Below are 14,674 nucleotides of genomic sequence, written 5' to 3'. Positions count from 1 at the left end.
TTTCAGGAGTAGATTCGTTAATGCCCCTTACCCATTTAGCCCATCCCCCCTCCCACCCCCTCCAGTAACCCTCTGTTTGTTCTCCATATTTAAGAGCCTTTTATGTTTTGTTGTCCTCCCTGTTTTTATATTATTTTTGCTTCCCTTTCCTTAGGTTCATCTGTTTTGTATCTTAAAGTACTCATATGAGTGAAGTCATATGATATTTGTCTTTCTCTAATTCGCTTAGCTTAATACCTTCTAGTTCCATCCATGTAGGTGCAAATGGCAAGATTTCATTCATTTTTATTGCTGACTAATACTCCACCATATGTATACATGTGTGTGTGTGTATGTGCGTGTGTGTATATATATATATATATATATATATGTATATACACACACGCACACGCACATACACACACACCGCATCTTCTTTATCCATTCATCCATTGATGGACATTTGGGCTCTTTCCATACTCTGGCTATTGTTGATAGTGCTGCTATAAACACTGGGGTTCATGTGCCTCTTTGAAACAGCATACCTGTATCCCTTGGGTAAATACCTATTGCTGGGTCATAGGGTAGTTCTATTTTGAACTTTTTGAGGAACCTCCATACTGTTTTCCAGAGTGGCTGCATCAGTTTGCATTCCCACCAGCAGTGCAAAAGAGATCCTCTTTCTCCACATCCTCGTCAACATCTGTTGTTGCCTGAGTTGTTAACGTTAGCCATTCTGACAGGTGTAAGGTGGAATCTCATTGTGGTTTTGATTTGTATTCCCCTGATGATGAGTGATGTTGAGCATTTTTTCATGTATCAGTTATCCATCTGGATGTTGTCTATGGAGAAGTGTCTTTTCATGTCTTTTGCCCATCTCTTCACTGGATTATTTATTTTGGGGGTGTTGAGTTTGGTAAGTTCTTTATATATTTTGGTTACTAACTTTATCTGATATGTCGTTTGCAAATATCTTCTCCCATTCTGTTGGTTGCCTTTTAGTTTTGCTGATTGTTTCCTTTGCTGTGCAGAAGCTTTTTATTTTGATGAGGTCCCAGTAGTTCATTTTTGCTTTTGTTTCCCTTGCCTCTGGAGACATGTTGAGTGAGAAGCTGCTGCGGCCAAGATCAAAGAGGTTTTTGCCTGCTTTCTCCTCGAGGATTTTGATGGCTTCCTGTCTTACATTTAGGTCTTTCATCCATTTTGAGTTTAGTTTTTTGTGTATAGTGTAAGAAAGTGGTCCAGGTTCATTTCTGTGCATGTCGCTGTCCAGTTTTCCCAGCACAACTTGCTGAAGAGACTGTCTTTATTCCACTGGATATTCTTTCCCGCTTTGTCAAAGATTAGCTGGCCATAGGTCTATGGGTCCATTTCTGGGTTCTCTATTCTGTTCCATTGATCTGAGTGTCTGTTCTTGTGCCAGTACCATACTGTCTTGATGATAACAGCTTTGTAATACATCTTGAAGTCCCGGATTGTGATGCCTCCTGCTTTGGTTTTCTTTTTAAATATTGCTTTGGCTATCCGGGGTCTTTCTGGTTCCATACAAATTTTAGGATCGTTTGTTCTAGCTCCTTAAAGAATGCTGGTGTTATTTTGATAGGTATTACATTGAATTTGTAGATTGCTTTGGGTAGTATTGACATTTTAACAATACTTGTTCTTCCTATCTATGAGCATGGAATGTTTTTCCATTTTTTTGTGTCTTCTTCAATTTCTTTCATAAGCTTTCTGTAGTTTTCAGTGTATAGATTTTTCGCCTCTTTGGTTAGATTTATCCTGTATTTTATGGGTTTTGGTGCAAGGAATTGATCCCTTGATTTCTCTTTCTGTTGCTTCATTATTGGTGTATAGGAATGCAACCGATTTCTGTGCATTGATTTTATATTCTGCGACTTTGCTGAATTCATGGATCAGTTCTGGCAGTTTTTTTGGTGGAATCTTGGGTTTTCCGTATAGAGTGTCGTGTCATATGCAAAGAGTGAAAGTTTAACCTCCTGCTGGCCGATTTGGATGCCTTTTATTTCTTTGTGTTGTCTGACTGCTGAGGCTAAGACTTCTAATACTGTGTTGAATAACAGTGGCGAGAGTGGACCTCCCTGTCTTGTTCCTGACCTTGTTCTTGAAAAGCTCTCATTTTTTTCCCCATTGAGGATGATATTAGCACTGGGTCTTGAGGTGTTATTATTATGAGTGGGTCTCTTAAATGTTGTCTCTTTAGATACACGCATACAGACTCTTTCTGATAGATTTTTCAGTATTTATGTAATCTTAGAAGAGAGGACGTTTTGTGTATAACACCAAAGGAAACTTATTAAATGGGAAAATAAAGTTTATCCTATGTATTTCACTAATTAGAATCTTACTTGAATTAACAAGGTTATCTTTTAGTTACTTAAAATCATAGCATTTTAGTTATATTAAATTTTTGCCCAAATTGTCTTTTAAAAATCACTTTATTTACCTTGCTAGCACCTAGTATTATTGAAGACTTTGCCAATAAAAGGTGTAAAATGGATAGATTTTGAATGTATCTGTAATTAACTCAGAAGAGTTAATTCTATACAGTAAATAAGAATAATAATAATAATGATAGAGTAATAGTTACCATAAGTGGGTGCCAGGCATGCATTTATTTATTTTTTTTTTTAATTTTTTTTTTTTTAATTTTTTTTTTTCAACGTTTATTTATTTTTGGGACAGAGAGAGACAGAGCATGAACGGGGGAGGGGCAGAGAGAGAGGGAGACACAGAATCAGAAACAGGCTCCAGGCTCTGAGCCATCAGCCCAGAGCCTGACGCGGGGCTCGAACTCACGGACCGTGAGATCGTGACCTGGCTGAAGTCGGACGCTTAACCGACTGCGCCACCCAGGAGCCCCAGGCATGCATTTATAATAATTGTACTTGTAGGCTTTCCTTCACCAATCCTAAGAATCAGATACTATTGTTCCCCTATTTTTCAAATGAGAAAATTGAGGATCAGAGAGGTTAATTGATTTACTTAAGGTCAGATATCTAGTAAGTGGCAGAGTTAAAATATGAACCCAGATGTGTCCACATATGACTTATTTTTTTTAAAAGCAGTTTTAGGTTCACAGCAAAATTGAGAGGAAGTTACAGAGATTTCCCATATACCTCTGATCCTACACATGCACAGCCTCCTCCATTAATAATCATTCACCAGAGTGGGGCATTCATTACAATTGATGAACCTACTTTCACACATCATAGTCACTCAAAGTGCATAGTTTACTTTAAGGCTCATTATTGGTGTTATACCTTCTGCAGGTTTGGATAATTGTATAATGACATGTATCCATCTTTATAGTAACATAGAGTGTTTTCACTGCCCTAAAATTCTTCTGTGCTCCATCTATTCATTCCTCACCCATTCTCCAAGCCCTGGCAACCACTGATCTTTTTACTGTCTTTCCTGGAATATTGTATAGTTAGAATTATGCAGTATATAGCCTTTTCAGATTGACATTTTTCATTTGGTAAAACTAAATAAAACTTAAATATGCATTTAAGTTTTCTCTAGGTTTTTCTGTGGCTTGATAGCTTATTTCTTTTTAGTGCTGCATAATATTCCATTGTCTGGGTATACTACAGTTTGTTCATTCACCTACTGAAGGACATCTTGGTTGCTTCTAAGTTTTGGCAGTTATGAATAAAACTGCTGTAAATATCCATGTGTGGTTTTTTTTGTGTAGATACAACTTTTCACCTCCTTTGGATAAATACCAAGGAGTACAATTCCTGGCTCATATGGTAAGCGTGTGTCTAGTTTATAAGAAACCAACAAACTGTTTTTCAAAGTGGCTGTACCATTTTGCGTTCCCACCAGCAACGAGTAAGAGTTCCTGTTCCTCCACATACTCCGCAACATTTAGTGTTGCTGGTGTTCCAGAGTTTGGCTGTTCTAATATGTATGTGTAGTGGTATCTCATGGTTGCTTAAATTTGTTTTTTTCAGATAACATTTTAAACAGCTTTTCATATGCTTACTTGTTGTCCACATACTTATTTGGTAAAGTGCTGTTAAGGTCTTTGGCCCATTTTTTAAAAATAAAGTTGTTTTCTTATTGTTGAGTTTTAAGAGTCCTGTATATATTTTGGACAACAGTTCTTTATCAGATGTGTCTTTTGCATATATTTTCTCTCATTCTGTGGTATGTCTTCTTATTCTCTTGACATTGTACTTCATTAATGTTAAAAACTTCTGCTCTGCAAAAGACAACTTATCAGTTGTTTCTTTCATGGATCATGCCTTTGGTGTTGTATTTAAGAAAGCATCACTATACCCAAGGTCATGTAGATTTTCTTATCTTCTAAAGAGTTTTATGGTTTTATGTTTTACATTTAGGTCTGTGATACATTTTGAGTTAATTTTTATGAAGGATGTTAGGTTTGTGCTTGCATTAATATTTTTGCATGTGGATGTCCAATTGTGCCAGCACCATTTGTTGAAAAGACACCTTTTGCTTTTAACACCATGCAGTATTGCCTTCCACTTCTAGTGTATTGATAAGCCCTGCTTATTTTGAGGAAATCACTCTTCAATTTGGAGTGAAGAATCTTGGGTGGGGGACTTTTTGAGAGAGAGATGTCTATGCCTTCTATGTCGCTACAGTGGTGTTGAACTTACAGCAATTTGCAACAGAAGGATGGGAATGAGTTTTGCCAAGACCCTGATAATAGCACTTCAGGCATACCATTGAACACTCTGATTGTTTTATGTTACCAGTACTTAATTATAGTATTTCTTTGAGTCTCTCTTGCTGTACTTCAGATATTAATTAAAGATATACTATATTTCAAATACTTGTGGCAGCATTTATCACTTTGTATTTCAGTGATTTATTTGTGTGACTGTTACTATTTTCTCACAGTAGAATGGAAGGCATTAGCTTATGTTCCTATCCTTAACGTGTGATACAGATACGGCATGGAGGAAGTGTTCCACTTTCTCATCTCAGACCCATGTATTCATAGGTAATAGATGATAGAGGTGATCTTGATAAGTTGTTATTACTGCTGGTAGTCATAGTTTGCGCTGAAAATACATACTCCTTATTTGAATTAGTAGTTGTAAAAATTATTTAAAATTAATTGCTTAGCTTAAATAGGTCTTCCTCCAGATCAGGTCAATTTGATATAAAATTCACTTTCTGTGAAGGGTTATGGTTAATTTCTCAAATGACATTTTGATATTAAGGTTTTTATTTGAAAAAGCAAATACTTCCCTTTTTTTGGAAACCAAAAAACCGGATAAAGCATTTTATTAAATATTGCCCAAGTTCATATAATTTTCAGTAGGCAAGTATGAAACACTACCTGTAGTGCACAGGTTAATAGGTATGTTGAATCTGAAGATACTTACCTTTCTTTTGATGCTTGAGCAGTTCATTATTAAATTCAAATGGTTGGCAAGGATGTGGAGAAATTGGAACCCTTATATCCTGCTGGTGGGGATGTAAAATGGTACAACTACTTTGGAAAACAGTCTGGCATTATTCAACAGAGTTATCATATGACCCAGTAGTTCCACTCCTAGGTGTATGCCAAGAGAAATGAAAACATATGTCCACACAAAAACTTGTGCATGAATGTTTATAAGTAGCATTATGCACAATAGACAACAACCCAACAACCCAGTAGAAACAGCCCTGATCTCTATCAACTGATGAATGGGCAGATAAAAAGGATACCTGTACAGTGGAATATTATTTGTCAATAAAAGGAATGAAGTACTGATACATGCTACAACATGGATGAACCTTGAAAGCATGCTAAGTGTGAAAGAAGACAGTCACAAAAAACCATATGTTATATGAATCCATTTCTGTGAAATGTCCAGAACAGGCAAATCTATAGAAATGGAGAGTAATTGGTAGTAGCCTGGGGCTAAGGGGGAGGGACTGGGAGGAAATAGGGTGACTATGTGGGGTTTCTTTTTGGGGTGATGAATATGTTTTTAATTCGCTTATGGTGATGGTTGCACAACTGTGAATATATTAAAACCATTGAATTATAGGGGCGCCTGGGTGGCTCAGTCGGTTAAGCATCTGACTGGCTCAGGTCATGATCTTGTGGTTTGTGAGTTTGAGCCCCGCGTCAGGCTCTGTGCTGACAGTTCGGAGGCTGAAGGTGCTTCAGATTCTGTCTCCCTCTCTCTCTGCCCCTTCCCCCGCTTGTGCTGCCTCTCTCTGTCTCTCAAAAATGAATAAGTGTAAAAAAATTAAAAAAAAACATTGAATTATACAGATTAAATGGGTGAATTATATGGTATGTGAATTTTATTTCTGTAAAACTGTCAAGAATTCAAATGATTCTTGGGCATTATCAATAATAGCCTTTTTGTATTGTTTCTTCATTCTCCAAGGAAAAGAGTGTAAGTTGCTTAAGAAGCACAGTTCCGTTTTTATTGATTTATTATTACAAAATACTATTTGTTTACATGTATTCACTACTGATTATCATGTTTCTGTTAGTTTCTAGTGCCAAACTAAAAAGAAAAAAGAACTGGTTTGGAACAGCAATATATACAGAAGTAGTTGTAGATGGAGAAATTAAGAAAACAGCAAAATCCAGTAGTTCTTCTAATCCAAAATGGGATGAACAACTAACCGTGTAAGTACCTTGTATAGAGAATGCAAAATTTCCAAAAGGGAAAGTATGCTTGAAAATCTTTTGTGACTTTGTTGTTGTAGTTGTAAGATGACTTCAAAGTAGGAGTGCGATTTTCTAGTGTGAATATACAATTTTAAGTATGATGAGACTTTTGGTTAATTTTATTTTCTTTAGAGAGGAAGTATAATAATTCTTGCTTTTTGTTTTATTAACTGCATTATTCCATATACCCATATTTTCTGTTACTGTCTTGTAAAAATAGTGTAAAAAATCAGTTATCCTTAATTTTGTCATCTGAAACATAATGTTGGCATAGTAGAAGTGTTAAAAAATAATGCCATCAGTTGTCTTAAATCTTTAGGAATTTATTCAAATAGAAATAGTGTTATTGTGAAATCTCAACAGGACTCTTGATCTATTGCTGCTATTTTGGTTTGCTAATTATAAAAATTCTTAGTTACTGAAGTCCTAATATACGTGAAAGCAAATCATTATTTTTATTTATAATTCAGATAGTTTACTGTTTCATACAGTATTTTTTCTCAAACTGAATTCATGGCTTTTTAAAAATTATTGAAGTAAATGTATACTCCTGTATTTTTGTTATAATTTTACCCATACAGAAATGTGACCCCACAGACTACATTGGAATTTCGAGTTTGGAGTCATTATACTTTAAAGGCAGATGCTTTATTAGGAAGAGCAACCATAGATCTGAAACAAGCTCTGTTAATACACAATAGAAAATGTAAGTTTTTGTTCTGATCTTTGTTTCTTTAAAAACTTATTTTAGACTCTTTACAAAGTATCCTGAAGTCCAACAGCAAAAAATAGTTTTGTATTTACAAAAGAGAACTTTTAGTTATTGCCTGTGATTGCTTTTAAGTTTGTGGTATTACATGAAATAGGAAGTACTCTGACCTTTCTCCATCTAGCAGATTTACAGGATGATCTTAGTTATCCATGAGTACCCTGTTATCAGTGATCATCAGTGATTTATTATTTTCTTATTACATACTTTAAAACTTGACAAAATGAACATAATTTGAGCCTATTGCTAACTTTGTTAGTAATTTGTACAGGATAAATTCTTACTCACATTTTCTTATTATATAACTAGTTCATTATAGAAAATACAGAGAATATACAAAATCATAGAGGAATATAAATTATCTGTAATTCTATCCGAGGATAACCACTCCTAATAACTTGGTCTCTTGTCTTTTTACTGCTCATAGATACATATTTCTTTTTTTGCATCTACTGGTTTATCCCCTGCTTTTTTCATTTAACAATGTAATATGAACATAATGTTTACATGATACTAAATATTTCTAGCCTGGGTAAGATGGTTTAAGCTTCAGTTATTTGTAAATCTCCTTCATTGCATGCAAAAATTTTGGGGTATCCTTATGTTCATAATTCTGGGATAAGAGTTCATTTCTTTTAGCAAAATCTCAAAATATTGGGTGGTCCAAAGAGTCTGGTTTATGATTTAACTAATCCCTTATTGTTTAACATTTAGGCAGTTCCTAATAGTTCACTCAAACCAGTGCCCCTGTTCAGATATGTAAATCTTCCTGTGCACTCCTTTATTTCTTTAGAAATTTTCTCATTTCAAAAGATGTGCTGAGTTACAGGCTAAAATGCTAATGTTTTAAATAATGAATTGATTTTTTAAAGTTTTTTTCTGTTTTTAACAAAAATCCACATACAACCTAAAAATCCGTGTTTGATGTAGTTTTTGGACATAAGGAGTTATGAGTCAAGAAAATGTAAAAGCCTTACCAATTTTTATGTGTACAGATGTTTTAAAAAAATACTCTTTTGAAGCAATGAAAGTTTAATTCCCTGCTATGCCATGGCTTTTGGTCATGCAATTCTCTCTTGGTTTTTGAAATAAGTAGTAGGTCTTTTAAGCATGTAATACCCTGCCTGGTGTGATGGTGGCTGGATTTGTGCTTTTTTCTTGGCTATATGGCATTATTGGTGTAAATATATAATACCTCAGTTAACTTCTGTTATTTCAGAATTATGTTTGGTTTTGCCAATTTATATTAGCGCTTTCTGCATTTGATTAGGTTTTGCATGAGACTTTTATTTTTTTTTTGAGTATACTTGATGTACAATGCTACATTAGTTTCAGATATACAACATAGTGATTTAACAACTCTGTATTTAGGCTGTGCTCACCACAAGTGTAGCCACGGTTACCATACAAAGCCATTATAACACCACTGACTATATTCCCCATGCTGTACCTTGTATGCTTGTGACTTATTCCGTAACTTGGAGCCTATGTCTCCCACTTCTTCACCCATTTTTGTCCATCCCCCATCCTTTCCCCTCTGGCCACCATCAGTTTGTTCTCTGTATTTGTGTGTCTATTTCTCCACATGTAAGTGAAATCATATGTTATTTGTCTTTCTCTGACTTGTTTCACTTAGCCTCTAGGTCTGTCCATGTTGTCGCAGATGGCAAGATCTCATTCTTTTTTAGGGTTGAGTAATATCCGTGTGTGTGTGGTGTGTGTGTGTGTGTGTGCGCGCGCGCACACACGTGTATATAGATACATAGACACATGTATATATGTATATACGTACATATATACACACATATATACATATATACACACACTCCACATCGTTTGATTTTTTTTTTAACTTTTTTTTTTTTTTTAAGTTTTATTTATTTTGGGAGGAAGGACTGAGATAGAGGGAGAGACAGAATTCCAAGCAGTCCCCACACTGTTAGCCTGACGCAGGGTTGAACTCACAAACTGTGAGATCATGACCTGAGTCCGAATCAAGAGTTGGACACTTAGCTGACTGAGCCACACAGGTGCCCCCACATCTTTTTTATGCATTCATCTATTGTTAGACATGGGTTCTTCCATATCTTGGCAGTTGCAAATAATGCTGCAGTAAACATAGGGATGCATGTATCTCTTCGAGTCAGTGTTTTCGTTTTCTTTGGGTAAATACCCAGTAGTAGAATTACTGGATCATATGGTATTTCTATTTTTAATGTTTTGACAAACCTCCATACTGTTTTCCACAGTGGCTGCATCAGTTTATATTCCCACAACAGTGCACATTCCCACAACAATACATTCTCCACATTCTCCCCAATACTTGTTATTTCTTGTTATTTCCACATTCTGACAGGTGTGAGGTGATACCTCATTGTGGTTTGCTTTGTATTTCCCTGATGATTAGTGATGTTGAGCATCTTTACATGTCTGTTGGCTATCTGTACATTTTCTTTGGAAAGATGTCTGTTTAGATCCTCTGCCCATTTTAAATGTTTATTTATTTTGAGAGAAATAGAACAAGCCAGGGAGGGGCAGAGAGAAAGAAAATCCGAAGCAGACTTTGCTGTCAGCTCAAAGCCCTGACATGGGGCTCACAAACTGAGATCATGACCTGAGCTGAAACCAAGAGTTGGACACTTAACTAAGCCACCCAGGCTCCCCTCTACCCATTTTAAATCAGATTATTTGGGGTTTTTTGGTGTTGAGTTGTAGAAGTTTTTTGTTTTTGTTTTTGTTTTTTTTTTATCAGTCCCTTATTGGATAGATCATTTGCAAATATCTCCTCCCATTTACTAGTTCCCTTTTTGTTTTGTTGATGGTTTCCTTTGTTGTCGCAAAAGGTTTTTCGTTTGGTGTGGTCCCAATAGTTTACTTTTGCTTTTGCTTCCCTTGCCTGAGGAGACCTTTCTAGAAAAATGTTGCTAAGGCCAGTGTCAAAGAGATTACTCCCTTTATTTTCTTCTGGGAATTTATGATTTCAGATCTCACATTTGGGTCTTTAATTCATTTTGAGTTTATGTGTGTGGTTTAAGAAAGGGGTTCAGTTTCATTTTTTTGCATGTAGTTAGCCAGTTTTTCCAGTACCATTTATTGAACAGACTGTCTTTCCCCCTGTGAATTCTTGCCTCCTTGGTCATAGAATAACCATATAAGTGTGGGTTTATTTCTTGGCTCTGTATTCTGTTCCATTAATCTATGTGTCTATTTTTGTGCCAGAACCATACTGTTTGATTATTATTGCCTTGTAGTATATCTTGGAAGTCTGTGATTATGATACCTCCAAGCTTTGTTCTTTTTCAAGATTGCTTTGGCTGTTTGGGCTCTTTTGTAGTTCCATACAAATTTTAGGACAATTTGTTTTAGTTCTGTGGAAAATACTATTGATATTTTGATAGGGATCGCATTAAATCTGCAGATTGCTTTGGGTAGTATGGACATTTTAACAATATTCTTCCAACCGATGAATATGTTATGTCTTTCCATTTCTGTCATCTTCAATTTGCTCATTAGTGTTTTATAATTTTCACAATATCAGTCTTTTACCTCCTTGGTTAAGTTTATTCCTAGATATTTTATTCTTTTGGTGTAATTATAAATGGAATTGTTTTCTTTTTTTCTTAATTTTGTAAAAAATTTTTATTTACTTAAAAATTTTTTTAATGTTTATTTATTTTGAGAGAGAGAGCACACGAGCCGGGAGAGACAGAAAGAGAGAGAGAGACAGACAGAAACCGAAGTAGGCCCCAGGCTCCATGCTGTCAGCAAAGAGCCCAACATGGGGCTTGAACCCATGAGCTATGAGATTATGACCTGAGCCAAAGTCAGATGCTTAACCTACTGAGCCACCCTGTTGCCCCAGAATTGTTTTGTTAATGTCTCTTTCCCCTACTTCACTATTAGTGTATAGAAATGTAACGGATTTCTGTATGTTAATTTTGTATCCTGAAAGTTTACTGCATTTATCTATTAGTTCTGATAGATTTTTGGTGGAGTCCTTAGGGTTTTCTGTGTGTGGTATCATGTCACCTCCAAATAGTGACAGTTTGACTTTTTTCTTGCCATTTTGGATATCTTCTCTTCTTTTTCTTGTTTGATTGCTTTACCAAGGATTTTAAATACTATGTTGAATAAAAGTGGCAAGAGTGAACATCCTTGTCTTGTTCCTGATCTTAGAGGAAAAGCTCTCAGTTTTTACAGTGAGTATGATATTATTAGGTGTGGGGTTTTCGTATATGGCTTTTATTACATTCCCTGTAAACCCACTTTGTTTAATTTTTATTATGAATGTATGTTGAACGTTGTCATAAGCCTTTTCTGCGTCTATTGAGATGATCATATATGGTTTTTATCTTTGATTTTGTTAATGTGGTGTATCACATTGATTTGTGAATATTGAACCATCCCTACATCCCCAGGATAAATCCCACTTGATTGTAGTGAATGATCCTTTTTTGTATTGTTGAATACAGTTTGCTAAAATTTTGTTGAGGCGTTTTGCATTTGTGTTCATCAGGAATATTGGCCTGTAGTTTTCTTTTTTTGTAGTGTCTTTGGTTTTGGTATCAGAGTAATTTTGGCCTTGTTGAATGTATTTGTAAGTTTTCCCTCCTCTTCTATTTTTTGGAATAGTCTGAGGAGAACAGGTATTAACTCTTCTTTAAGTGTTTGGTAGAGTTCTCCTATGAATCCAATCCATCTGGTTCTTTGTTTTTTGGGAATTTTTTCCCCAATTTTGTTACTAGTAATTGGTCTGTTCTGATTTTCTGTTTTTTTCCTTATTCACTTTGGAATATCATATATTTCTAGAATTTATCCATTTCTTCTAGGTTATCCAGTTTGTTGGCATATAATTTTTATTTTTTATTTTTTAACGTTTATTTATTATTGAGAGACACAGAGAGACAGAGCATGAACATGGGAGGGGCAGGGAGAGAGGGAGACACAGAATCGGAAGCAGGCTCCAGGCTCTGAGCTATCAGCACAGAGCCCGATGTAGGGCTCAAAGTTGTGAACCGTGAGATCATGACCTGAGCTGAAATTGGACGCTTAACCAACTAAGCCACCCAGGCACCCCTGATATGTTAATTTTTATGTGTTGTGGCATGGATCCCCTTGGGTCATCTTGTTTAGAACCCTCTGTGCTTCCTGAAACCATGATGTCTATTTCCTTCTCCAGGTTGGGGAAGTTTTCAGCTGTTATTTCTCAAATAACAGGGACAGAAAACTGTCCCTTTCTCTCTTTTCCTTCTGGAACCTATATAATGTAAATGATTGCTTGATTTTGTCCAAGAGATCCCATAGCTTATCCTCAATTTTAAAAATTTCAGTTTTCTTTTTGTTGTTCAGCGTGGGTGCTGTTACCCTTCCTTCCAGATCACTGAGTTTTTCTTCATTGTCTAATCTGTTTATTCCCTCTAGTGTATTTTTCATTTTTGTTTTTGTATTCTTCAACCCAGATTAGTTCTGTTTTATATTTTTTGTTGTTGTTATTTTTAACTTTTTTAAATCTTTATTTATTTTTGAGAGAGAGAGAGACAGAGTGGGAGCTGGGGAGGAACAGAGAGAGGGAGACACAAATCTGAAGCAGTCTCCAGACGGCTATGAGCCATCAGCATAGAGCCTGACGTGGGGCTCAAATTCACGAACTGCGAGTTCACAACCTGAGCTGAGGTCGGACTCTTAACGGACTAAGCCGCCCAGGTGCCCCAGTTCAGTTTTATATTTTCTATGTCTTTGTTGAAATTGTTACTAAGTTCATCCACTTTGCTCTCCAGTCCAGTGAGCATCTTTATGACCCTTACTTTCAGTTCTTTATCAGGTAGATTGGTTGTCTCTATTTCATTTAGTTCTTTTTCTGAGGTTTTGTCTTGTTCTTGTTTGGAGCATATTGTTCTGTCTCCTCATTGTGCTTGACTTTCTTTTTTTCTGTGAATTAGGCAAAACAGCTCCTCTCCTAAACTTGAAGGAATGATTTTGTGTATGGTCGTGCATGGCACCTCTTTTTTAGTGCACATGATCATTTCTCTTAACCCAGAGATGATAATGACTAAAAATTGGTGAATTTTGTTTGTGTGTGTATAAGAATTGGGATTCTATTCAGTTTTTGCATTCTGCGTAGCTCTCTTAAAGTTAATGTGTTTTTCCCTGTATCATTCAGTGGTATTCTTTGTAAGCTAATGTAGTAATTCTATATTTTATCACATATTATAATTTATTTAACCACACTTCTATCGTTGCTGTCTAGATACTTTACAATTTTATTATATTAGACTGTATTGAACCTTCATGTAAAGATTATAATTTTCCTCCCCACAAAGATTATCATATTTATCTGCCAAAATGACTTTGTAGGAAGGCTGTAATGTTCAACATTCTTTGAAAGGAAACTTTTATAAATGGTATAAATTTGAAGTTATCTCTTGTAATTTAATTGAGCAGAGTATGCTCAGAGGAAAAATAAAATTTTGTAAACATTCATACATTTCTGAAGTTGATGGATTCAGAAATGCTAGTAGCAGCATCCTGTAGATCCTAGGCAATCTGTTTTTTTTTTTTTTTAATAACTTAAAGGTGTATTAGTTTACCAGGGCTGCCATACCCAAATAATAAAGACTGGATGTCTTAAAGACCAGAAATGTATTTTCTCTCACAATTCTGGCAGCTAGAAGGCTGAAATCAAGGTGTCAACAAGGTTAGTTTCTTCTGGGGACTCCTCTCTTTTTGGCTTATAGATGGCCATCTTTTTATAATCATATGGTCTTCCCTCTGTGCATGTGTCTGTATCCAGGTTTTCTACTTTTACAAAGGCATCAGTCATTATTGGATGAAGAGCACCCTAGTAATATCATTTTAATTGAATTACCTTTATTTAAAGATGCTATTTCCAAATAGAGTCACTTCTGAGGTACCAGGGGTTAGGACTTAAACATTTGAATTTGGGGGCAGGGGGAAATAACTCAGCCTACAACAAAAAGTAAATTAATTTTTAAAATTAAAGCTTGTGAATCATGTTTTAAAGGTAGAAGAAACCTGTGAGTCCTGTAATCCCAATGACTCATTTATTAAATAACTTTTAAGCTAAGTGGCTTGCTCAAGAACAGAAGTAATTGCAGAGTTTTGACTAGAACACAGGTTTTCTGATCATTATTTTTTATTTTTAATTAGAATAATGGAGAGTTAATGTTCTAAAATTAAGATGGCTTTGTAGAATTTAAAAGTACACTCATAATTGATCACATTCTTGAGTG

At 35.5% G+C, this 14,674-nt stretch overlaps 1 protein-coding gene across 9 annotated transcripts in view; it reads left to right on the top strand.

Moving 5' to 3' along the window:
* The window catches only part of WWP1 (WW domain containing E3 ubiquitin protein ligase 1), a 139,123-nt gene that overhangs the window by 37,910 nt on the left and 86,539 nt on the right, over positions 1-14,674 (top strand). For all 9 annotated transcript variants that reach the window (XM_053208283.1, XM_053208280.1, XM_053208277.1 and 6 more), the window contains 2 exons: positions 6,475-6,613; positions 7,237-7,361. In XM_053208283.1, coding sequence (XP_053064258.1) covers positions 6,475-6,613; positions 7,237-7,361 — 264 coding nt within the window. The remainder of the gene's footprint in view (positions 1-6,474; positions 6,614-7,236; positions 7,362-14,674) is intronic.

This window comes from Acinonyx jubatus, chromosome F2, assembly GCF_027475565.1.
Source record: "Acinonyx jubatus isolate Ajub_Pintada_27869175 chromosome F2, VMU_Ajub_asm_v1.0, whole genome shotgun sequence".
Lineage (NCBI taxonomy): Eukaryota > Metazoa > Chordata > Mammalia > Carnivora > Felidae > Acinonyx > Acinonyx jubatus.
The sequence above is the reverse complement of the archived record's forward strand: the minus strand, read 5'-3'. Positions and strand labels throughout refer to the sequence as shown.